Genomic DNA, 28,000 nt, shown 5'->3' with positions numbered 1-28,000 from the left:
CTCTCGCTCTCTCTCTCTCTTAACTTATAAACATACAAATGAAAATGACATAATTGCCCCAAAAAGCACTTTTGAACTAATTTTCCAATCTGAATAAATGCCCTAATTTTTGTTATTATAGCATATTTCAGTAGTATTGCATGTCATGATTTATTTTTCAAGTACAAATGCCTACATATGTATACACGTAATATGTCCTGTAAAGAAATATTGTTTTTCTGACTTTTATCTAATGTGACATGTATTATTTAGTTCCTTTATACTAAAATATCAGTGAACCAATTGTTTGAGTTTTCTGCTGAAAAATATGCCGAATATATGTGGCATTGTGGTTAAATTCTGAGTAACGAAAACAAATATATCAAAATATACATATACATTGTACATGGCAAACAATACCTTTGAATGCCACCATCTGTTTTGGTGAGATGATACTTACATGTATCAAAGACTCTGAGAAATGTTGACTACAAAGATGCATTGTTTTGTTGATATAACTTTTTTTAAATACATGAACTATCTACATTTATGTAATGTTATATCCAACTCAGGTATGTAGTAATATATTGCTTTACAAATGATTCCTGAAAATTTCGGTAGTACTGCATAAGTAAATATATTCAGTGAGACTCCTTGAGAACTGTACTAGCCCCGATATTTGTTTTGTAGTTACTATCTCAAGAATCTCTACACGCCATCTCTACATCATGTGTAGTTATGCTGTAGAGAGCTTAGCAACACCAAAACTAGACTGTAAGATACGTCGTGTCGCTCCGCCCTCACCGGCCTTCTCATGGGGTTAACCGATGTGTGAGGGCGCCCCGTCACGGCGTAACTTACAGACTACACCAAGACAAGTCTCTGTAAATTTACAGTAATTGTTATTGCAATATGTTTGTTAATTTACAAGATTATAATACACAAACAGTTCAAAGATTTTTAGCATTGAGCTTTCCATGTCTTTGTCGACAATCCTCATCAGAATGACAAATTTCGACTGACCACTAGATATAGGTGGCAGTATGATCAGCCGATTACACGTTAGGTAGTCAAATGTCCCCTCCTCTGTTCATACTGGGATTGCAGCGTCTGTTGATACACTTCCTGATCTAGTAGTCAGCTCTAACTATGGAACTTATTATTCTAATGAGGATCGTTAATCAAGACGTATTGAAAGCTCATTGCTAAAGAAAAGCTTGTGTGTTATAACCTGTGTACGTCATTTGATCTACCAAGCTCATGAAAGTTTTTGTTAAATGTCAGTACAACATGTTGAGATGAAAAACTTACTGTGAGATTCAAGTTTGTGATAACGATAGCACCACATTTGTAATTAGCACAATTAATCAATTGTATAATCAAAGGCACTTGGTAATTGGTCCTGTTACTTTGTACTGTACTGAGATTTGATCACAAAGTAGTCACCTAAAATGCTACATACAACACAAGTAAGGACTTATAGTCAATAACACTACACTAGTTGAAAATTAGTGTGTGTTTAAAACCTTTTCAAATTTCTTTGAGAGTTTAGAATAAATATATACAACTACAGCCATGAGTTCGAAAACCTTATGTAAATGGTTATGACACACATTAAAATTGTCAACTGTACGTTATATTCATCTATGTCATGATCGTATAGTGTCTGAGAATTTCCATGTTTGTTACAACATTGTATACATACGGTTGTATGTATACAATGTTCCAAACCGTTAAATAGTATCTAAAAATGGATATAAATGCCAACATATTGATGGCATTGAACACTATTAGTGAGGTCACATTTTGAATTTGAGTAACACAAGAATATACAAAGTCTACTTTTATCTGTTACTGACCAAATAGAGGTGTGTATGTCTGACGATATCATAGTTATCTTCCCTGTATATGAGAAGTACAGATATCATCCTAAGCTGAAGGAAGAAAAAGCCACATTGGGAAGGTATTATTTCATTACAGGTCAAGTGAATGTTTGAATGAGAAGGGACGTATGTTGATGTTTGTAAATATGTTTGTCATTTGGTTTGTAAAATTGTAATTTTGACAAAATGCTACCTTGTTTACATACAATACCGAATGGGCAATATATCAGCTTCACCTGCTTTGTAAGTACTCTTAGATCTTACCTTGTAAGGTTTCAGAAGTATATTCTGATATATAATAAAAATATTCACTTAAATCTTATTTCATACATAACTGTAAGTAAATATGAAGAAAAAAATATTTTCAAACAAATTATCAGTCTAACCTATATTTTAAATATGTGTATGACGACAGTGAAACACTAACTTCAATGTATGGTCATGATATATTAACATAAATATTATACAGATATATTACCAAGAAACTGCATTAGATATGTTTCCTCTTTGCCAGTATATCTATAAAGTGCATAAGCATACTATAGGAAATGACTGCATTGTAAACTTAACACTCTTCCCAAGCACAATGAGAGGCTGATAATCATTCCCTTATGTTAAATACAATAATGGCTTTTATACCGGAGCTCATATTCAGTGACTTGCTAACAATGTAATAAAGTCATCAGCCTCACATCATGTACTGTCTACGTTCAAATACCATGCATACCCTGTCTGAGATTTTGCCAACACAAGAAGTACTGTAAAATAATTCTACTGTTTCAAAGACAGAAGACATGCCCTGTTTTTTTTTATCTTAGCCATGAAGTCACTAGTTATTCATCGAACTACAGATAATGATGCTACAGGTCTTTGGTCACAGATGAGTGGGTATATCTGTGTAGTCTTCACACCATACTTATCTTCGTTTAATCTTGTCATTCTGATTAGTTTGGTATTATATTACTATGTCCTAAATACAAAATAAAGAAAGATGCACACAATAATGTAATCATTACAAACCACAACAATTAGCTGGCCTGGATAATATAACATTGCAACATTAATGGTAACAGTTGTTGTGTACAGTTAGACCCCTCTGTTATATGTTGTGAGGTAAATATTTAAGTCAAACATATTTTGTTGTTAATAAAGTGATAATATTATTCATTTATAAGTTTTGCAATAGATAGGAAGAATCCTGAAGAATCCTAAAGAGCTGTGGATCCTTTGAATGGTTATGAAACAGTGCCTAGATATAAACAAACATTGTTGTGATCACAATACAGGTCAAACATAAACAGGAAGAAAATGCACTTTGTACAACATTCAAAGTTTTGGTCAATTGTTGTGATATCAAAGTTTCCAAATGAAAATTTGTCCATTTCCATTGTCTAACCCAGGGAGTCCTAGGTAGTATTGTGTGTGCTTCCTTGTGAGATAGTTATGCCTCCCCCCCCCCTCCACACACACAAACACACTCTGACACCACTACCATCCACCTAAACAAGTGTCTCAGATGCCTGGTCCGACTCTCTAGCATATTTAGCATATCGAACTACATATTGAATAGATGACAATTTCTGGCTCACAGATGGGTTCATTTTAGAAACATTATAATGACGCAGGTTACATTGAAACGATGTGGAAATTATTCTCCAATGAGACATTGACAATTACTCCTAAAATAATGGAAGTGAGATACTTGCAGTGAAAACTGGAGTAGTATTCAATATTTTTTTCACTACCTATGCCTCACGTACATTCATATTAACTACCACTGGATAATACAATGACTATCTATGACTAGTCATAGTCACATGAATGATAGTTATTGTATACTTGGCAGGCTTTTAGATCGCACAATGTACATATTGCCTACCTTTTGAACTTCTTTGTACCGTCGGCAGGGAAAATTGACACTGTAAAGACAAATAGAGTGAAAGAAGAGAATAAGGAGACATTTTATAAATAATGCACTTCTCTTTCTTGGTTCGAGCAACAATGTACGTACTGACATTCCAATGGCCAATATCTGTAACAGAAACCTGTCACCTATCCTGTGCAAGCACATGACAGATACTTCATGCTGAACACCACCCTTCTATATGGCTATCTTCTATTGTAATGTTTGACCTCTGTGTCTTTTTATTTGTAATTGTTTTCTTTTTAATGGGCCTGCCAACGTATTAGGCAACGTATTGATTCAGTGAAATGATGTATGTAATAAGGTGTCTCTCCATGCTCAATACAATATTAATAGCAGAGCAGAATATACTTCACATGAGTAATTAGAAGATATAACACAGAAGTATGAAATTATGAGTTATGGCTTAATATCTCCTAATTTCTTATATTAAGTACGCATACATACATACATACATACATACATATATACATACATACATACACATACATACATACATGCATGCATGCATGCATGCATGCATGCATACATACATACATACATACATACATACATACATACATACATACATACATACATACATACATACATACATACATACATACATGCAGCTACAGAAACAGTCAGAAGCCAGACAGACAGACAGACAGACAGACAGACAGACGGACGGACGGACGGACGGACGGACGGCGGACGGACGGACGGACGGACGGACGGACAGACGGACGGACGGACGGACGGACGGACGGACGGACGGACGGACGGACAGACAGACAGACAGACAGACAGACAGACAGACAGACAGACAGACAGACAGCTGACAGATAGACAGCTGACAGATAGACAGTTTCATCAATATACTTTCTCTTATGTATGTATTATTGAAGTACTTACTTATTCCTTTTTCTGCGGGCTACAATTACACCTATAGATTTAATGAAGTAAATAATTAAGTACAACAAATCAACGGAAATCTTTCAAAGATAACAAAGGAGTTAATTTTATGCAGCAAATAAATTGATAGAATACAAATCACATCTTTAAGCACTGCATTCAGTACTGGCTATTTCTATAGCTGTTGAATAACAAGAGCGTGTTTGTATCATAGTAACTACTAACCCTATGCTTGATAGTGCTATTAAAAGGGTACATCCCATTTTATACAGAGAAGGGGTTAATGCTGCATATTGAAAGATACATGGAACGTATTAATTTCATCAAATACATGTATAGCACATACTTATCCATCACTTTCTCTTGTTATTAACAGAAATCTAACATAATACTTTGGCATTATATGTAAATGAGTACATGACATAATTAGTAAACATATACACTAATGTTGGGAAAGTCCCTACTAGGCAATCAACTGTGCTAACAATCCTAGAAGATTTAATTTTAGAATATCTTAACCAAGCTACCATGATGGTATCTTTACTACGAATCACAGTTTTGTGGAGTTTTATGTTTTCATATACATATGAACAGCGCTCCTACACTCATGTCTTCTTCTAACATCGTTATCTATCATACTTACAAATTGCTATCACAGCACAAACAGCACCACCAACAACAACAGGAACAACAATAGCAGCAACTAAGCCATCATCACCTGAACTGATCAAAGGTCTGGATTCTATGAAAAAGAAAATCACATAATAAAACAATTCAAGTTATAATTTCAATTATCATTTTAAATTATAAAGTACAGCCTATAAAATAGATTCATAGAAAGGTGTACATTGTTTCATAACAATGTTACTAGAAAATATGATTTCCTTCTTTGAACACAACCATTAATCTAGATAAAACCGCTCTGGTTTATAAAAATAGCACCAATGGTGTTGTAGCACATCAGGAAATATTCTGATTTTTTAAAATGTTTATTCACATGCAAATTCATCCTTGTTGTTTATCAAGCAATGTGCACCATTATTTTACTGCTGCTATGTACAGCTTCTCAGTTGTTGAGTGAAAGTTATATTTTGAAGGAAAAAAACATTATCTATCTTACTACCCCTGTTGTTGTCTTTGTAGTATCAACCACAATTTACTTGTTGCTACAAGTGTGGGCTCATTGCTAGGTATACATGTATTCCATTTTTTTTTTATTTATCCACACTCCTAACCAACCCTGTTATCTTTGCAATATGCATAACCACTTGGTTGTTGCCGCCATGGGCGTGGTTTCACTGCCAGGCAAACCTGCGATCATTACTTATGATTTTCCAGATGTCTAACCATCCGTTTTTTATCATTTGAATGCACAACAGCTTCTCGCTAATGCCTAGGGGCTTGGTCTTCTTGCTAGGCATATTTGAATGCCTGTTTTAATATTCACACACTTTCTTATCCATCCCTGCTTTATCCTTGCAATATAAATAATCATGTACGTCAGCATTTGACAGTTGCTATGGGCGTAGTCTTGCAGCTAGTCATATTTGCATAATATCTTTTGAATGTTTATTCACTTAGCGACCAAACAATGTTACAAAATACACTGTCATTTAGCTGTTGCCAAATACATGGTCATTGTTGCTAGGGCCGTTTATGTCTATATATTTTAACAAAATCTGCAGAATAAGATCTTCAAAAACATCCCTACAAATTACTGTCACATTGTTGACAAAAAAATTACATTTTGAGACCTAATCTGATCGAATCATCATGCTGTGAACAGTTCTTCATGTACACGTCCCTAGATGTATTCCCATTAAACATCAGCCAAATCTTCCTACTAGTTTTGGAATTAAATTCTTTTAACAAAACACCCCCACATTTTTAGACCTCGGGATCATCATGTTAAGAATATTTTGTCGTGTACATGTCTTTAAGAACATTCTCATCACATTTTAGCTCTATCAGCCCAGAATGTTTTAAAATCACTTTGCTTCGAACAATTTCTCAACTAGACACACATACATAGTAATATCCCCACCAAATATCAAGGCAATCGGCCCTGTGCTGTTCGACACACATACACATACCCACATAGAGACAGACAGCGGTTTTACCATGTCTATAACACTATTGATCCTCAGTTCAATTCTACTAGAACGAACCTAGAAAACCCTCTCGGGGCTAGTAAAACTTTACAAAAAATTTAAAATAAATATAACTAAAGTGCAATAATAGTGATATAACAATTTACTTTTCCGTTTATCTGTCATTTAAGCAACAAAACTCACCTATTACTTCCAGATATGCATCCTGTGTTTGAGGTTTTGCAAGGATGTGGCTACACTTCCATATACCCTGGCTCTCCTTAGTGACGTTAGGAATCAGCAGATTGTACTCTCCTTTGGAGCGATTGCCAACGATACGGTAACGCCCTCTCATTGCTCTAAATACATTAGCACCTTCAGAGACTTTTAAATCACTGAGAGACCATTGAGGTAGTTCACTGTCTTTACCGATTCCATCAAGTCGGCACTTCAAAATGACGTTCTCCCCCTCATGTACAGTTGTATTGTGAGGTACTTCGTTCCACTCCACTGAATCTAGCGCAGGCAGACAGAAAACAGATACTTTATAATCCATCCATAAGTGCATATTAAAACCCTATTTGACGATATGACAGTTCACCTTACCTTGCTCAGAATGTCGCACGAGTTCAGGAAGATAAATTCCTTCAAGGGGGAGGGGGTTGCACAAATATAATTGGAATGGGATCAATGATCATGGTTGTTCATGCTCGTGAATAAAGATGACACTGAAGGACCTGTCATATTCGCTTGTACTAGGGCGATATTTTAGCATTTTGTTGTTTCATTTATACATCATTTCTGTCACACTATCTTGAAATACATAGATGTCAACTATTAATTTAACACTAAGGAATACAACACATTCCAGTATGAAATAACTCAAAACGGAAAGTCATTTTTAGAGAGCCATCATTATTTACGACCTGGGGGGGGGGGGGTCGAAGGAATTAAGGGGGTCACTCAAGAACTGGGGAGTGAAGGGGGGGGGGAACCCAAAAATTGGGGAGTGAAGGGGGGGGGGGGGCTACTCAAAATTTTACATGTTAAAATAGCATTCTTTTAGTCCTTGAAATTCAAAAATCTGCCCATCCCCACTTAGCTCCCTCAAACTTTTATTCAACTAATACAACCTAATTTAAAATTTTATCTATGGTACTGCTTTGGGAATAAGCTGCATTCATTGTTACCTCTTCCTCTTGAAATATGCTACATCCATAACGTTATAAGGAAATTCAAATTCAAAATAAAAAGTTTGATATTGTATGTATGTATGTATGTATGTATGTATGTATGTGTACATACGTACATTAACAGTTAGAGTTACAATGATGGTAAAATGGTGAGGGCGGGGTTATGAAAAACTTTTGTGTCAAGGAGGAGGGTGGTACGAAAACATTTCAGGCCAGGTGTAGTGGGTCACTAAAATGTTGTGCATTTTCGAAGCAATTCCTCCGAGCCAATTCCCCCCCCCCCGTCGTAAATAATGACGGCTCCCTCAACATAAGTGAACTGGGGTCATAGATCTGACTTCGGCTGACAAAAAACAGATACTTTATAATTGATCTATTGTACGGCTATATGTGTGTCTGTCTGTCTGTCTGTCAACAACTTGAAGTAAAAACCACTGGACCGATTGACTTCATATTTGGTAGAATAGCATTTTTGGTTTTCTCGTTGGGAAAATGGTCCCATCAGAAGGGTTACGTTGCACCGAAGGTGTGTGATTTGGGTCGATAAAAATGTGATTTTTGTTAATACGAATAGTTTCCAATCTCAAGTTCATTATATACACTAACCTATTACATCCAGATATGCAGACTTTGTCTGTGGTGATGCAAGGACGTGACTGCATTTCCATTCACCTGCACTCTCCGCACTGACATTCGTAATAAGTAGGTTGTACTCTCCAATGGTATGATTGCCAACGACATGGCAAAGACCTTGCTTTGCTGTAGCTACAGTAACACCATAAGACACTCCTGAAATACCTTGAAACCATCGAGGTAGTGGACCGCCTTCAATGATTCCGTCAAAACTACATCTCAAGGTGATATTGCAACCCTTCACTGATGTTGTATTTTGAGGTTCTTCTTTCCATATAACTGAAATATACAAAAAGAAATATATTTATTAAACGCTGTATATATATATATATATATATATATATATATATATATATATATATATATATATTAATTTTTATTCTTATTTCAAGAATTTTCTAAGGAGTATGTTATTTTGCTCAGTATGACTGTATATATATATATATATATGTATGCATGCATATATGTATGTATGTATGTATGTATGTATGTATGTATGCCCCAATTTCAACTTGCCCCATTTTCAACTCGCCCCAACTCTTTACAAAATAATTGACCTGTGCATATATGAAATCAAAGCTAGTAGTACTCAGTTTGGGGGGTCTGTGGTATCTCGTATTCCACTAATGAAGTACCACTTGCGCTGTAAACACATAATACTACAATACTTAGTTGCGTTAACTAGAGAGAGGAGACACGTCTCCAAACCCTGTACGCACGGAAGTCGTAAACGTGTCAGTCACTAATATTCTCCCTGGTTATTATCATTATTATTTCTTATTTGGGTTCTAAACATTAAGTCCTAATGTGAAAAGTGATATTCCACGACCGAGGAAAGTTGTTGTGCTAGTATAAGTTCTAGATCTAGCATACACTTAGCCTAAACTCACACCACTTTCTAGCTACGAAATTTTACGTTTGCTACTCCTCAACTACGCCACGTAGGTAAAATCATGTAATTGTTTCGGTCCCCGTACTTCGAGTCCATGTATCGTTTAGATTTATAAACGTTTACTAGTGTTGTTGGGGCGAGTTGAAAATGAGACGAGTTAAGCGTGGGGCGAGTTGAAATGGGACGAGTTGAAATTGGGATGAAGTCAATGGCAATCGTATGTATGTATGTATGTATGTATGTATGTATGTATGTATGTATGTATGTATGTATGTATGTCTGTCTGTATGTATGTATGTATTGATATTTAAAATGTTCGGGTTTTGACATGTCATTTCTGTGTCTCGCCGATTTTTTCCTTTGAAAAAGAATATTTATTCGAAACGTCGGATTTAACAGCTATATATACGGACTAGTTTATTAGTTCCTTATGCATTTCTATGTATGTATGTATGTATGTATGTATGTATGTATGTATGTATGTATGTATGTATGTCTGTCTGTCTGTCTGTCTGTCTGTCTGTCTGTCTGTATGTATGTATGTATGTATGTATGTATGTATGTATGTACATTTAGGTTGCTAGCATTTAGTGTATAAAAACTAATTATATTTAAGTGAGAAATTTACCCACAATGTAAAGAAAAATAAACGACAATTGACAACTGGTGTACAACCATTTTCCATTGATGCATTTATAGTAATAAGACACATCAAAAGAATATTTGAAATGTGTGTTTACTTTTTAGCAGTCTCCTTCCATCTAAATATCGTTTGATTTTCTATTCTCCAGAATTACAGTAAATATATAGTGAAAATGGTGAACTTTGTTATTTGGTTAATTTCAGAGCTAGCTAGCAGAATAGGTAAACGTTGTTGGTGTTATTTGTTGACACTGGATTGTATAAATGTTAACTTTGTATGTGTGAATGATGATCACAGGATCCCAGACCAGTATTATGAACATTCAATTGTGCTCTCTTTTAGAAATTGCTTATCTAAAGTGATATATCCAATAGTTTTTACGGAATTTTGAATGCCCAAGTAGCACAAAACCATAGAACAATAAAGCAAACTTGATGTGAATGAAAATAAAAGAGACCAGTCAAACGTATTTAGGTCAACACTACATTTAACATAATAACACCCTCCTTTTAGATAGAACCTATTCGGTCAGAGTTCAGTCCAGTAAACACTGAAGTCTTTTAATATATCTGACCTGCCATGTCAGACCATAGTGTACTATGGGTAATTATATAGGAATAAACAGGGGAAGTCCCTCGTCTGGTGAACATACATACATTAACATTTTGGCGGATAACAGAAATGACTTTAAGAGGTAGGTCTTTTTTTAATTTAAATTGCTCACTTAACAGTTCTATTATTCAAAGATGTAGTTGTAAGGCAATTAAACAATAGATGAGTTATCTATTTTCTTATTTTGTAAGAATCAGCTCATTTGGTTTCCGACAATAATTGCCATCAGGGTTCATCATGAACTCAAAATGAAGCGAGACTAGCAAATATTTTGTCATTCTTAAATTCACAAACTTCGTATTTTTATTTTTTCTTAACACCATCATATGCTAGAATATGCAAGCGAAATTGCCTGGAAAGAAATATTATCTACTCAAAAATATGGCATACATATCTTCCAATTCGAATGCTGTGTGATTAAACTAGCATATGTGGAATAGTGTGACGTCATGCACCAACATCATAACAAAGATGGCGGCGTCCATTTCATGAGTATTTCAATCATGTGACATTTGATTTTGTAAATATAACCTTCGATATCGGCTATTTTATGTGATCGGCTTTATATTTTTTCTTGGTTAAACGTGTAATTTAGTACGCATCATGATTTCCACAAATTCTTTACGACAGCACTTTTAATTCATTGTGCAACAATGCATGTTTCTATGTTGAAATACCAACTCGTAGATTATATTTGTTTTAATTCTCCGATCCCATGATGTGACATCGACGCAATTCGTTAATACGCTGTTTTTAAAAGGGAATCAGTTATTACAAATAAGATAGTTCATCACGACCATTAAACTTTGATTCTCGATTAACGTAAATTGATTGTCATAGTCCCAATTGTAATCCTCTGGATTTACCTTTGTAGTCCAAAAATACTCCTACATTATACCTAGAGTGAGAATTATGTTGCACTCATAGCTGAAGGTGTAATATTTTTCTTCCAAATTTCGTTTTTACCACATGGAATGTTGTGTCGTGAATCCAAACAGACCTGCCGTAACAGGCCATTGAAAACAGCATATATAAGCTTACACTGTACACACGTAAAAAATACATTTTTGGTATAAAGCTATAAAGAATACAGTCGTAATTATTCAATGCTATCAAAATAGATACATGTTTTACCTGATGAATCCACATGAATTGCTGTATATAATGTTATTAAGAGTATAATAGCGATACTTCTGATGTGACACATCGTTGAATTCGTTGAGTGGAGTGGATGTCCCACAAGCCGTGTGTACGTTCAGAATAGTAACTGAATCACGTGCTTACTCTGCGTTACGTTCTCGCAGTGTGTCCTTGAGAGGGTCTATGGGGCTGTGACCTCTGCACTCGACACTACTCAATCAGCATCACCCTTACGTATATGTTAATATCAAAGTTTGACAAAAGACTTGAGAGACAGACAGTATGAACAACCTATACGTTAGCTTCGGTTTAATAGATTATTTAAGTTTCAAAATATTTAACGATTTCCTTGTTATTTTACCTTAACTGATTGAAAACATCTGTATGTAATTCACTCCAGTGTATTTTAATTGACTGACATGATTTTGTGTTATGTTTTCCAAAGTAATTGGATCAAAATCAAATGATGATAAATATGCATGTTAATAATCCCTGCTATTCACAGATCTTAACACCTTGATCAAACATTCACAATTTTCAGTGACACAATTTGACCTTTTCACTACCACTTAATATAGGTCCCACAGAATGTCTATGACAACAACTTGTTCGATACATGTGTGAATAACTGAGTTTGTGATCTTAGTCTTTTTGTATGGTAGTGTTGCCCTACTTGTGTAATGTAGTAACTAAATTATGCTCAGTTGACAACTGACACTTGACACAAGGTAGTCTATAAGTTAACATTAGTGATAAAATACATTCCAAACATGAATTAATTCTCTTACTTTCCTTCGTATCTGCAGAATCTTTACTCACAGACAACTGATTATTTTTTAAACCAAATATGTTTCACGTCCTTAATTCTAGTCAGATTGTTTTAAAACTGACTTTCAAGGAATATATAATATGATAGAAATAAGCAACATGTTATGAGTAGAATTAGACCCTTTAATCAAGCTATTCTAACCATATATCATATATGCAACGTAATGTTTTTGTTTATCGGCTCTTGAAATCATATTATATACAAAGCCGCGCCTCATGTGTCTGGAACGTATTTCATATGCCATGTGAAACAATAAATTACCAAAGAAAACCCGATTGTGACAAATGTCAGTTGTAACTCGACCATTATTTAGCCAACTGGATGACACGACAGGATATACTCTTTACCATAGTATATGTGGCTAAGATCACATATACTGAATAATACATTAACAGATGCTAGTAACAAGTTGGCATCAAGACCATTGCGTTAAGGGTGACCTGTATCTAATGACAGTGCAAAGATCAGCTTGTAGTCTTGTAGTCTTGTTCAACGATGTTAAATTTGGTGATAAATTAGTACCAGTGATTGTTTACATGCATATCATTGCCACAGACCCAATGTATTTTTAAATAATATATTAACAAATCATAATAGAGTGAAGTGAATTTTACAGGTAACCTTTCAGTTAAGGTAAAATAGCAATGGAAATGGTTGATTATTTTATCATTGGGATAGCCTTAGAAACGGACATATTATGTTCAACTTTCAACCACCTAACAGTCTAAATCTTGCCCATGCAAATGTAGAATTTACAAACTTTACATTTAGGCAAAGGTGACATTAACAATAATGAGACAATATGACAGTTAACAATCACATTATATGTGACCTCTGCACTCGACACTACTCAATCAGCATCACCTTTACGTATATGTTAATATCAAAGTTTGACAAAAGACTTGAGAGACAGACAGTATGAACAATCTATACGCTAGCTTCGGTTTAATAGATTAAATGAGTTTCAACCACTGTCCCCCCCCCCAGGTTTCATCATCGGCCCAACCTCCCTTACTGTGCCAAATTCTATTCCCCGCAATCAATGAAAGTGTGCCAAAAGTTAATATTTGTAGGCGAAAATACCCTCCTTGGTTTGATAATGACCTCATCTGTTTACTTCGGGATAAAGAACATGCGTGGCGGCAGTTCAAAAAATCACGCAGTACCGAAGACAAAGATACATTTTCCCTCTTGAGGGCCGATTTTTCTAGAGCCAAACGTGCCAAGTACTCTGACTATATGGCTCGTATTGAATCTGAAATCAAAGATAATTCCAAACGCTTCTGGAGTTTCGTTCGTACAAAGGGTAAAATAGTTCTATCCCTAGCAGTGTGTATCTGCATGACACACTAGCTGATACTCCTGATGCCACTGCCAATGCATTTAATACATTTTTTCAATCTGTATTTATATCAGACGATGAAAACTTTGTGAATGAACTTCCACCTTTTCACGACAGGATTACAGACCAGCTTTCAAATATTTCATTATGCTATAAGGATGTTTTACATGAGCTAAATAGTATTGATGTTAACAAAGCAGTAGGACCTGACCTTCTATCTGGTATCATTCTCAAGGCATGTTCTCATGAACTTGCCACTCCATTATGCATACTTTTCAACAGGTCTTTAAATTTGGGTGTCTTTCCCACAGCATTTAAAGTCGCAAATGTCACGCCAGTTTTTAAATCCGGTGACAAGTCAAAGGTAGTTAACTACCGTCCAATATCTCTCCTACCATTAGTATCTAAAGTTTTTGAGAGATTAGTGTATGCCCACCTTTTCCCCCATATTCGGGAACATATTTCAGAATCCCAACATGGTTTTATGAAAGGTAGATCCACTCAAACCAATTTAGTAAATTATATTGACTTTATTACAGATGCTATTGATAACAAATTACAGGTAGACAGCATTTATACAGACTTTAGTAAAGCTTTTGACACTGTATCACATACTTTACTGTCACACAAACTGAGCGCATATGGTTTCTCTGGCAATGTTATGTCCTGGCTTTCATCTTACCTCCAAAATAGAACACAACGTGTAGTTATAAATGGTCACATGTCATCACCTTGTGACGTCACTTCAGGTGTGCCTCAAGGCTCCCTGATTGGGCCACTTTTGTTTATTCTGTTCGTCAATGATATGCCAGACATTGTCAACAGTCATGGGTCATCATTGTGCTCAATGTATGCTGACGATGCCAAAATATATCGCATAGTTAGAACACAAGATGATTGTATTTCTCTTCAAACAGACATTAATAATGTCTACAAATGGTGTAATACATGGAAATTGAAGCTCAATGTGGGGAGGTGTAATGTAATCACATTTAGTAACAAAAAGAAACTGATTACATACAATTACAGTATTGCTGATAGTCCCCTTGTTCGTGTTCATAGTATCAAAGATCTTGGTATTCTACTTTCTTCACAGATGTCTGTTAACACCCATATTGATAGTATTGTCAGGAAAGCTTTTAGAATGATGGGTTTTATCAAACGTACATGTGCCAATTTTTCCAACATTTCTACATTAAGATCTTTATATGTGACCCATGTTAGAAGCCATCTTGAGTACTGCAGTGTAATTTGGTCACCATGGCAAGTAACTCAAATTGATAAAATCGAACGTGTACAGCAGAAATTTATTAAATTTTTATGTTTTAGATGAAATGTGCAATATACTTCAATAGATTACGATTCACTATGTGCTAGGTTTAAGCTTCCCCCACTGGTGAGGAGGCGAAAGTTTTTAGATGCTATTTTTGTTTACAAACTGGTCAATTCACGCTATAATTGTCCATCCATTTTGTACAAGGTTTGTTTTAATGTACAGAGCAGACAGTTACGTAATAACCATATCTTTCGCATCAGTGCCTCCAGAGTAAATCTGAGAAAATATTCCCCAATTTTAAGATGTTTAACCACTTGTAATGACGTTTTTAAAGCAAATCCAAACATAGATTTATTTAGTCCTGTTTCCGCCTTTCGGCGTGTGCTTCAGGCTGCGTGTTTTTAATAATTTTTCCTGTTTTGTTGTTTTTATTTCTGTGTTTGCCTTTTATGTCATGTCACTTCTGTTATTGCTACCCCTTGTTTTATCTTTTTAGTGCTTGTTTTTCCTTATTTGTTTTTAAAGGTGCCTGTAAATGGGCTTTATGCCCGTTGGTTTACCTGAATAAATAAATAAATAAAATGTAGACAGATGTACATAAGTAAGCTTACAGGAATATAGCGCTATACAATTATAAGATCTTCATGTTATTTGTCTTTGTACGGGATGACTTATGCACACTAATACAAACGTTTGTGAAAAATCTAGTGTCAGTTGTACGGGGGAGCTGATGACATTTACAGAGGTTTGGTTGAGGAAAAGACTATTTTGATAAATACTTTTCGCAGAGTGTTTGATAAACAGGGCAAGATAAATTAGTATTCTTCCTAAACGATAGTTTATCTTACAAACTTAACTAATTCGAGAAATTCTTGCTTAAATAACCTATAACTATACGGTATCAAATTGATCTTGTTTAATTTCAAAGTAATTCTTAGTTTATCGGCTTTAAAATAGGTAAATCACATCAACACCTATCAAAATATATAAGTACAGATATATCTCTCGTCAAATTCCAGCAGCATTGTAAACAAATATAAAGGTGAGCTATGCAGAATTTAGGTTGATGTACTTTCAAGAATTAATAACAAATAACATAATATATTGTTTCAAACGTTAAATAAGCAAAGCTATATTGATTAAATAATAAATTTATTTATAATAAAAATTCAATTTCAGCAAAAAGAATATCAGGCACGGGATTCCTTATCAGACACTTTTAGGAGCAAGTGTTTAAATTAATATAGGTTTATATAGATATATGGTTAGAATAGCTTGATTAAAAGGTTTAATTCAGTATATTTTCATCTACATAGTCTATGAATGATATGATATGATCGCAAGATCGGAAAACCAAAGACGAATCTACTTTGCTAAGCTCGAATAAGCACCACGGATTTTTGAAGACATCGAATTATTTTGGATGTCAAAAATATTTTAAAATTCTCTTGAATTCCACTGTATAATTTGTTAGTAGAACAAAATATAACTTATTGGTGTATATTACCTCTCATTTCTCTATTTCAATGTGATGTTATCACTTAACTTCCAGAGTGGTCTGAGATAAAGGCAAACCTAAATCTAGATACATGCAGTATATTATTCAATAAAGCTAAAATTATTCAAGGAGTGTCATATATGAACCTTATAAGGTTTCTCTTAGTTATATTGTTTGTCAACATTTGTAGAATGTTGCCACCAGGACCAGGACCAGGATATGTCTCATTGACCATCTTTATAGTTAAGCTGCTATAAAATCACGACAATTTCATGACTAAGGATGTTTTACAATTAAAAACAAGGAATGAAAATGTATAGACTTAGTCTAGTAGGGTATAGACTATGATTGTTAACTGTCATGTTGTCTTATTATTGTTTGTGACACTTTTTCGATATAAATGTAATAATTATAAATCTAACATGAATTGCTTTGGGAAGATATTGGCTGACTGCTACATGGTAAATTGAACCTTGAAAATAACATGTCTGTCTCTTTTGCTATCCCTATGCTTAAATATTTAACGATTTCCTTTGTTATTTTACCTTAACTGATTGAAAACTTCTGTATGTAATTCACTCCACTGTATTTTAATTGACTGTCGTGATTTTGTGTTATGTTTTCCAAAGTAATTGGAGCAAAGTTAAGTGATGCATGATAAATATGCATGTTAATAATCCCTGCTATTCACAGATCTTAACATCTTGACCAAACATTCACAATTTTCAGTGACATAATTTGACCTTTTCACTATCACTTAATGTAGGTCCCACAGAATGTCTATGACAACAACTTGTTCGATACATGTGTGTATAACTGAGTTTGTGATCTTAGTCTTTTTGTATGGTAGTGTTGCCCTACTTGTGTAATGTAGTAACTAAATTGTGCTCAGTTGACAACTGACACTTGACACAAGGTAGTCTATAAGTTAACATTAGTGATAAAATACATTCCAAACATGAATTAATTCTCTTTACCTTCCATCGTATCTGCAGAATCTTTACTCACAGAAAACTGATTATTTTTTAAACCAAATATGTTTCATGTCCTTACTCCTCATCAGGTTGTTTTAAAACTGACTTTCAAGGACTATATAATACAGTGCAGCTCACATAAATCATCACCTGAGTGCGCGCATCACAAAATGATCATTCTTGCACAATTGGGGTGCTAACTATGCATTGATGCACTGTTGTTGTTGCATCATCAAAGCATCTGTATGGAACAATGCTCGCATCTCTCATACAGAATAAACAGCACTTTATGCGCACATGCTTTGTGACTATCTAGATTCAATGTTTATAATGAGATGCTAATGCATTGTTAACTTGATGCACCGTTAATGAGATGGTCTGTGGACACACTCTAAGGTGCAAATTGAATGCTGTTTACAGACACTAATCCCCAAGAGCATTGTTCATGAAGTTTTCCAGCATAATGCTTTGAAGATGCAAGCACAGATCATGCACAATCTCCCATTATGCTTGATCTGTACTGTATGATAGAAATAAGAAACATGTTATGAGTAAAATTAGACCCTTTAATCAAGCTATTATAACCATATATCATATATGCAACGTAATGTTTTTGTTTATCGGCTCTTGAAATCATATTATATACAAAGCCGCGCCTCATGTGTTTGGAACGTATTTTATATGCCATGTGAAACAATAAATTGGTCCTGGTGGCGAAAGTAACAGAAACTTAGAGCATTGATATATTGACAGACCCAAACAAATTTTGTATAGCATAATGATATACTTTATATAAGTACATATAAATTTAGGATTGCTTTTATCTCAGATAAATCTCGAATTAAATCATAATGACATTGAAATGAAGGTCAACACAATAAATCAAAATGACATCTGCCGTTTTAGGGCGAACCTATTCAGTCAAAGTTCAATACATGTAGTAAATATTAAAGTCTTTTAATGTATCTGACCTGCCATGTCAAACAATGGTGTATTATGGGTAATTATATGGGAATCGACAGGGGGCAGTCCCTCTTTTGGAGAAATGCATATGTTAACATTTTGGCGGTTAACAGAAATGAGCTTAAGTAGGTAGGTTTTTTCCATTTAAATTGCCCACTTAACAGTTATCTTATTGAAAGATTTAGTTGTAAGCCAATTAAACAATCGATGAGTTATCTATTTTCTTATTTTGTACTAATGTTCATTTGATTTGTGAAAGAAAAATCCACCCGGGTTTCATCATGAACTCAAAATGTAGCGAGGCAAGCGAATATTTTGTTATTCGTAAATTCACAAAATACGTAATTTTATGATTTTTCTGACACCACTATATGGTAGGAAAATTGATTGTGCGGGTGAAATTGTCAGGAAGAGAATATTTTCCCCTAAAAAATATGGCTTGTGTCTCTTCCATTACTGTGTAATAAAATAGCATATATGGACAACGGTGTGACGTCATGCATCAACATAACAACAAAGATGGCGGCGCCCATGTTAACGTTATTTCAATCATGTGACCTTCGAATTTGTGAACATAACCTCGCATATCGTCTATTGTATGTGATCAGTTTTATATTTTCCTTGTTTAAATTTGTAATTTAGTATGCATCATGGTTTCCACAAAGTCTTTACGACAGAATGTTTAACTTATGGTGTTACAATGCACAATGCATGTTTCTATGCCGATCCTCTAACGTTTAGATTACATTTCTATTAATCATCCGATCCAATGATGTGAGATCGACCCGATTCGTTAATACACTGTTTTTGAATGAGAATCAATATAACAGATAAGACAGTTCATCGCGACCATTAAAAGTCGATTTTTGATGACATCTCAAATAGCTTGTCAATGTCCCAATCTATCTGTAACCCTCGGTATCTAACTTCGTAGTCTCAAAATACTCCCCCATTACAACTAGAATGAGATTTAAAATCAAAATCCTAGCTGAAAGGTGTCATATTTTCGTTCAAATTACATTTTTCACTACATGCTATATTGCAATGTGAATCCAACCAGACCTGCCGTGAGAGGCCATTGAATACAGCATAAACCTAATAACATACATTGTACACACTTAAACTACACATGTTGTATCAAGCTATAAAGAACAGAGTCGTAATTAATTATTCATTGCTTCCAAATTTGACACGTCTTACCTGAATCCACATGAATTGTTGCACATGATATGACCATGTGTATAATAGCGATATTTGTGAAGTAAAACATCGTAGAGTTTCATATGACAGCAGAGTAGTGCTTGCGTCTAACTTAAGGGTGTGTGTACGATACGTTCAAAGTAACAAATGAATCACATATTTACATGCTTACTACGCTATGATACGCCCTCAAGTGATGTGGTTAACCTCTGCTCTCAAAGGTTATCGTCACAAACAAAAAATGCATTTAAAATGATTCTAGTCGCTTAGCCTTACCTGACATTTTCTAATGGGATTGTTTTAATTAAAGTACAACATCGGCTGTAGTAACATATGTGTTAGAGTGACAATTAAATTATACGAAATCGAAGATGTCTTATTGATACAACATATTATGTTAGATTAATGTTGGCATATTATGATATATGGATAGAATAGCTTAAATGGTCTAATTCTACATGTTGCTTATTTCTATCATATTATATAGTTTTTAAAATTGAGCTAAAGTTAGTTAAAATAATTTGACAAGGACTAAGCACAAGAGACATTTTGTTTAAAAAATATTATTAATGAGTTGTCTGTGAGTAAAGTTTCTAGGGGTCAGATATCATGGAAGGCAACAATCAGACAATGAATAAGCACAAGAAACACATTTTGTTTTAAAAAATAATCAGCAAATATTCTACAGGTCTGATATTATGGAAGGTAAGAAGAATCAATTCACATTTGGAGTGCATTTTATCTGCCATGTGAACTTATAGACTAAGCAGGGAAACCAGATCTACTGACAGCGACAAATGTCAGTTGTCAATTGAGCATAATTTAGTTACTACATTACACAAATGGGACAATACTACCATACAAAAACGACTAAGATCACAAACAGCAATACACCTAAAGTGTATTGAACAAGTTTTTGTCGTAGACATTTTGTGGGCCCTACATTAAGTGACAGTGAAAAGGTCAAGATGTTAAGCTCTATGTATAGCAGGGATTATTTATATGCATATTTATCACTATTAAACATTGCTCTATTACTTTTGAAAACATAACATAAAATCATGACAGTCAATTAAAATACAGTGCAGTGAATTACATACACACACTTTCATTAGTTATGTTGACATAACAAAGGAATTCGTTAAATATTTTATCATAAAGACAGACATATCATTTTCAAAGTTCAATTTAACATCAGCAGTCAGCCAATATCTTGCTAAAGCAATTCATGTTCAATTTACAATCCTCACATGTATATGGAAAAGTGTCACAAACAATAACAATACCTTATATTTAGGCAACATGACATAGACATATTCTATACCCTGCTAGACTAAATCTATACATTTTCATTCCTTGTTTTTAATTGTCAAAACATTCTTCGCCTCTATATTGTCATAATGTTGTATACAGATAGTTAATGAGACATATTCTGGTCCTGGTGACAAAATCCTAAAAATGTTTACAACAATATAATTGAGAGAAGCCTTTTAAGGTTAATATATGACACCCATTAAACAATTTAAACATTGTTGAATAATATACTGCATGTATCTAGATTTAGGTTTACCCCTATCCCAGACCACTCTCGAAGTTAAGTGATAACATCAAATTTAAGTAAAAACCATGAACGGTAACATACACGCATAATTAATTTAAGTTCTACTCATGAATGATGCATGGTATTCAAGAGAATGTTTCGAGTAATTTTGCACATCCGAAAAAATTTGATGTCTTCAGTGAAAAGTACTGAACACAGAATGCGTGGTGCTTATTTGAGCTTTGCAAAGTTGATTTTAGCTTTAGAGATTCGTCTTATAGGTTTTCCGATCTTGTGATCATATCATATGATTCGTATGCTAGAAAGCCAATGATGAATCTTCAGGCTACTTTACTCTATGAGAATAAAGTGTTTAACTGTGCGACGATATGGTCAACATCAACATATGTTATTTTCAACATGGCTTAATTACAACAATATAGGTCATGGTACAGGTCAAAAGTCATAGCATGCAAACACTTTCCATTCAACACAAGCACTGGCTTTCAGTGCAAATGGTTTATTTCTCAAATGGTTAGATTGGACTTGTTGATACTGTCAAATAGTTTATTACTTTTGTATTCCTTGTGTTTGAAAATTTCTATTTCTAAATGATGATAGTGTTTGAGAGATGTCATGTAATCATTACATAGCCCATAGAGATAACAATACATAACAGAACAACACTAATTTCCATCACCCTAAACTGCTGAAGGTAGTACCATCAGAAAATCAAAATAAATGTAAAAAAAGAAAATATATTAGTATGCACTGATATTTTGACAATAAGATAGTATTTTGGTCAAAACATCTATATCGCCCCTCTTGCTTATAAGACTACCTTTTTAGTGCACATTTTCAGAGCATCACTATGTTGTAATTAAATTAGTAAATGCTGTGGATAAATGTTTGTTCAAACTTCAGAAGACGCAGAGTGTACTATAATAGTAAGAAGTGTGGAATGTATTTAACCTGCTGTGTCCAATAACATAGAAGTATTGTGTGTATATATAGTAAACGACTGGCTACGACAGATGCCACTTGCATAAAGTGTGTTGGATATCCGTCTTACGCAAATAGGCAAATTCTCTATAGAAATATATATGTTCCTGAGGTCACATAATGAATAATGTACAGAAACATGGCATGGCATCAGTATATTGTGTGAGACATACATTTAGTGAGATGTATGGACTGTCTCTTGTATGTCGGTCTGGCTGCCTGCCTACCTACCTACCTGCCTGTCTGTCTTTTCCTGTCTGTCTGTCTGTCTGTCTGTCTGTCTGTCTGTCTGTCTGTCTGTCTGTCTGTCTGTCTGTCTGTCTGTCTGTCTGTCTGTCTGTCTGTCTGTCTGTCTGTCCTTATGTCTGTTTATGTTGCTGTATGTGGCTCTGTCTGTTTGTCTGTCCATCCGCACTTCCGCCCTCAGCCCTTTCTCAATGGAGTCTCAAACATTCTCCCAAAGCATACCCAGAGTTAAATATAATATAACAAAATTATATGGAGATCTTTCCGATCAAATCTCTTTTTACACAACACGGTATTGTCTCAAACATAACTGCCACACTAGTCCATGGGACACCTACTACACATACACAAAATAAAACTTTGACATAGATTTAGAAGAATATTTGTTCTCAGAAGACTTCTCATTCTTTACCTTCAAAAGAACAAGTCTACATCTTACCTGAATGCGCTTGAGCAATTGTAAAAGCTAACACAATGACGAAAAGTCTAGTTTGACCTGGCTTGTGTTGGTTCATGTTTGATCATCGAATGGAGAATGACCACTGTGACACTTGCTGCTTTGACTGAATTTAATGATATGCGCATGCTCCGTAACCTAATCAATCAATCACTTCCTGTATAACTATATGTGAATTTGTGTGCACCTTCCCATAAGCCAGAGCACATTTTCTGCCAAAACGACAAAATATTAACTAGCTCTGATCACACATAAATCAAAGTATGTTCGTCTTCATGGAATTAGTGAGGTAGTGTTGCCGTAAAGTGGACAGTACTAGTTTAGGACAGAGATTTATGGCTATGGTGTGCATGCAATTGCACAAAGCAACTTCGAAGGAATATATCACACTACTGACTGAACACAAACAGATAGTCTGCATTTGTATACACTGTTTACAGTCAAAGATATCGCAGCAATGTTGTACTGTTTCCATTGCACTTTAAAGTTTTCACATTACTGTAAAAGACTAACCTATTTGAGGGAGTGCTCTCTTGATAAGTCATTCTAACTGAAATGCCTCAGAGCCTGAATTCTTGGTCTTATCATAGGAATGTTCCCTCCAAGATCTATGGTCTTATATTACGCCAGTAACGTAAGTTTAGAGTAGCCAGACCCGTATAACCAAAACGTTGTGAATAATAAGTAGCAAATACTAATAGTGGCATCCTGGTAACTCATTCAAATTAGGAACGTGACAATCACTGACTGTCTTATATTCTTTGGAAAACATTCACTTTGAGCATAGCAATAAAGCATATACTCTGTGTATATAAATCCAAAGTTGCCCTTTTGATTCCACCTGTCTCAAAAAGAATAGATTTACGAGACAATCATCCATACTCAGACTTGTATATGTATATGTATATGTATATGTATATGTATATGTGTATATATTTCCTCTCATCTGATTAATGTCACTGACAGTATCTAAATGTGAGTCGTTTCATTTATCATTAGAACATTATATATATATATATATATATATATATATATATATATATATATATATATATATATATATATAAACAAACACAAATGGTTGTAATGACATTGATGTTCTATCAATGGAAATTATTCTAGGACATTAAATATCATAACAAATCGAAGTTGTCGGCGAAAAAAAATAAAGAATGATGATTTAAACTGGCTATGTGTGGAAATGTTTACTTATAAAACATTAATACAGTTGAATGTATTAGTGTACAAATAATCAGCAAATCAAACTGAAGATTGGAACAATCTTTCACTTGTATTTGATAGTATCACAGTATCCCAGATGTACAGTGAATGCCATTATTATCAACACATACATATTTTAAAAAGAGCAGTGATATTCATAGAGGAGCCGCAAGTTAAAAGATATTAATTGAAACATATAGACTAAGCCAACAATAGTACAGCTATATATACATTTTCATTCTGAAGTGGTATAGACATTTATTTAATGTCTTACTGTGTGTATACCAATACAATTAGAATCAACATTAAATGTTAAATGAGAAACGTCACTTTTAGGTACTACACATCATTTGTATTATGCTGCAATGATGGAGCATTCTGTTGTAATCCTTGGTTAAGCAGAAGTAGTTTCTTATATAGTACCTCCTGCTATCATAACAATGAAGGATTGCAAGTAAGCCTTTCAGAAAATATTTTCACATCTAAATTCCATTACAATTTCCTGACAAGAGGACCAAATAGTGAAGCTTAGCTACTACATAATGTGTTAGATTGAATGTTTGGTTAAAGTTCAGAAGACACATAATGGAGTAGTAAACAGTGCGGACTGTATTTGACCTGCTATATCTGTCAAACCACATCTACATAGAAATGGTGGTAAATTTCTGTATCAGCCAAAGTCTACATATACTGATACAAAGAGATGTACCCTGCAGACGGCTCTCTCTCTCTCTCTCTCTCTCTCTCTCTCTCTCTCTCTCTCTCTCTCTCTCTCTCTCTCTCTCTCTCTCTCTCTCTCTCTCTCTCTCTCTCTCTCTCTCTCTCTCTCTCTCTCTCTCTCTCTCTCTCTCAAATCCTGAGTCCATATTGAGTCTCATGTTCATATTTCATATTCGAAAAATCACGCCTACAAGTTCATATTTCATATTCGAAAAATCACGATTACAATAGTTTAACTAATGTGTTAAATCCTATGAAATGTGGTGATGGACAATAACGAAATTCAAACATTAAAAACCAAGAAACATATTGAGTAATAATCTAAACAATATATCCATCAACAAATCTCTGAAGGTCAAACGTTAGGGGTGGGGAGGATGGTTGCTAGAGGGAATTCATATGTGTTTGGAACGTATTTTATATCTCATGTGAAACAATAAATTACCAAAGAAAACCTGATTGTGTAAATCGACCAGTTGTAAATCGACCATTATTTAGCCATCTGGATTACGCAACAGGATATTCTCTTTACCATAGTATATGTGGCTAAGGTCACATACTAAATAATACATTGAAAGATGTTATTAAGAAGTTGGCTTCAAGGCCATTGTGTTAAGTGTATCTAATGATAGTGTAAAGATCAGTCTTGTTCAGCGATGTTAAATTTGGTGATAAATTAATACCAGTGATTGTTTACATGCATATAACTGACATAGACCCAATCATTTTGAAATAACATATTAACAAATCAAAATAGAGTGAAATGAATTGTACAGATAACCTTTCAGGTAAAATAGCAATGGAAATGGTTGATTATTTTATCATAGCAATAGCCTTAGAAACAGACACATTATGTTCAAATTTCAACCACCTGACAATCAGAATCTTGCCCATGCAAATGTAGGATTTACAAACTTTACATTGGGCAAACGTGTCATTAACAATAATAAGACATGCACATGACAGTTACCAACCACAATAACTGAGTCGATACATTCCCATTCCTTGTTTTTAATTTAGTCTCAATGCTGTCGTGGTTTTATGGTAGCTTAACTATAGGCGATTAGTGAGACATGACCTTGGCAGTATTTCCCTGGTTCTGGTGGCAAAATTAACAGAAACTTAGAGCTTTGATATGTTGACAGACCCAAACAAATTTAGCATAGCATAACGATATACTTTATATAAGTATATATACATTTAGGATTGCTTTTATCTCAGATAAATCTCAAATCAAATCAAAATAACATTGAAATGGACGAATGATTCAGTGAGAACTTTCCGAGTAGTTTTTTCACGTCCAAAATAATCTGGTATCTTTAATGAAAAGTACTAATTACTGACAATGTAGTGTGCTTATTTTATCTTGACAAAGTTCATTTTAGCCCAGAGCTTCATCTAAGATTTTTTTCAACCTCGACATCATATCGTATGATTCTTAGACTAGAAAGCCAGACTAGGTTGAATTATCCTCTGTGAGAATAAAGTGTTTTAACTGTAAGACGCTATGCTATACATTATAGGTCAACCTAAACATATGCTATTTATACGAATGGTTTTATTAAAAACAATAAAAACATACCACAGGTCAAAAGTCAAAAGTCATAGCATGCAAACACTCTCCATTCAAGAGTATCACCACTGGCATGTGATCTACCAAACATACACAACACAACCACTGACTGCCAGTGAAATTGAACAAAAAAACCGGATTTCTCGAGTTTGATACTGTAAGATGATACCTATTGATTTTTGTATTCCTAGTATTTGAAAATGTCAAATTGTACATAAATATGATTTTATATGATTTTATTATCTGAGCAATGTCATGTGATCATAACATAGACCATAAAGATAATACAACACACAACAGAACCACAATAGTAGTTTCCACCCCTAAATTGCTAAAGACACTACCATCAGGAAATTGAAACTCGGTGTACTAAACGAGACATTACATTTGTATGCACGTCTATTTGACAAAAAAAACAGGATAGCACTCTGACAGAAACTTCTAGATCATCACGATTGATTATAAGACTACCCTTTGAGGGTACATCAATTCAGAACTCATGGCATAACATCATGCGGTAGTCAATTATGTGGATAAATGTCTGTTCACACTTCTAAAGACACAAGGGTGTTCACTCAAGTGTGGAATGTATTTGAGCTACCATGTACAACAACATGGAATTATTGTGGGCAATTGACAACAAATGGCATGTGCATAAAGTGTATTGGATATCCATATCTTTATACAAATAGTCAAATACTCTAATTAAATTGATGAGGTTACACAATGAGTAATATACAGAAACATGTGATGTCTGCAGTATGAGATGAGACCTACAGTTAGTGACACTAACAAGTATATATTTTTACTACTAGCTTGATTAAAAATTGGCACGAAGACAGGTACATAGGAGTGAATGACCTGCACATAGTCAACTTGACCCCTTCTGACTTCATGTTGTTTTATAAGATGTGAAACAACAAGCTGCAAATATTATGACAATCAATACAGACGACAGAAAGTTGTACACGTCTATTTTAAACAGGGCAGTAATGTTGCTAACTAACTAGTAACTAACGCTCTTTAAATTTCTTTAAACTCACCATCGTTAGCAAGTGCAGAAGCAGATTGCATCATAATCACGAGAAAGGAAACTGTGTACCATTGAAGCCGCATTTTGATGTGAGACAACTCTTGTTTCCGACGGGTACTTCGATCAAAAATGAAATCACGCTTTAATACTGAGACAAACGGTGTAATAGACGGAAATGGGTTGGCGTTACCGTGTGCACGGAAGCTTACAAAGAGTATAAATGTGCTGCGTCACTCCAGTAGC

General features: G+C 34.4%; 1 protein-coding gene across 2 annotated transcripts; it reads right to left on the bottom strand.

The window, feature by feature from the left end:
* Positions 1-3: 3 nt before the first annotated feature.
* Positions 4-28,000, bottom strand: LOC144440246 (uncharacterized). 2 transcript variants are annotated; one of them, XM_078129573.1, is made up of 7 exons: positions 27,768-28,000; positions 8,570-8,875; positions 6,975-7,286; positions 5,324-5,422; positions 4,681-4,711; positions 3,742-3,781; positions 4-2,832 (listed from the first exon to the last, which is right to left on the bottom strand). In XM_078129573.1, the coding sequence occupies exons 1-7, from the start codon at positions 27,838-27,840 to the stop codon at positions 2,818-2,820; spliced, it is 876 nt and encodes a 291-aa protein (XP_077985699.1). In that variant the 5' UTR covers positions 27,841-28,000; the 3' UTR covers positions 4-2,817. The 2 variants fall into 2 exon arrangements, with proteins under 2 accessions (XP_077985699.1, XP_077985698.1); XM_078129572.1 differs by lacking the exon at positions 27,768-28,000 and adding an exon at positions 23,193-23,335.

The sequence above is a fragment of the Glandiceps talaboti genome, chromosome 9 (assembly GCF_964340395.1).
Source record: "Glandiceps talaboti chromosome 9, keGlaTala1.1, whole genome shotgun sequence".
Lineage (NCBI taxonomy): Eukaryota > Metazoa > Hemichordata > Enteropneusta > Spengelidae > Glandiceps > Glandiceps talaboti.
The sequence above is the reverse complement of the archived record's forward strand: the minus strand, read 5'-3'. Positions and strand labels throughout refer to the sequence as shown.

Excerpts from the sequence above, each read along its gene's own strand:
- LOC144440246 (XM_078129572.1), bottom strand. The coding sequence starts at position 23,268 with ATGAACCAACACAAGCCAGGTCAAACTAGACTTTTCGTCATTGTGTTA. Across the intron at positions 8,876-23,192 it reads AATTGCTCAAGCGCATTCAG|TTATATGGAAAGAAGAACCT; the intron begins GTAAGATGTAGA and ends TGTATATTTCAG. Across the intron at positions 7,287-8,569 it reads TGCATATCTGGATGTAATAG|ATTCAGTGGAGTGGAACGAA; the intron begins GTTAGTGTATAT and ends TGCCTGCGCTAG.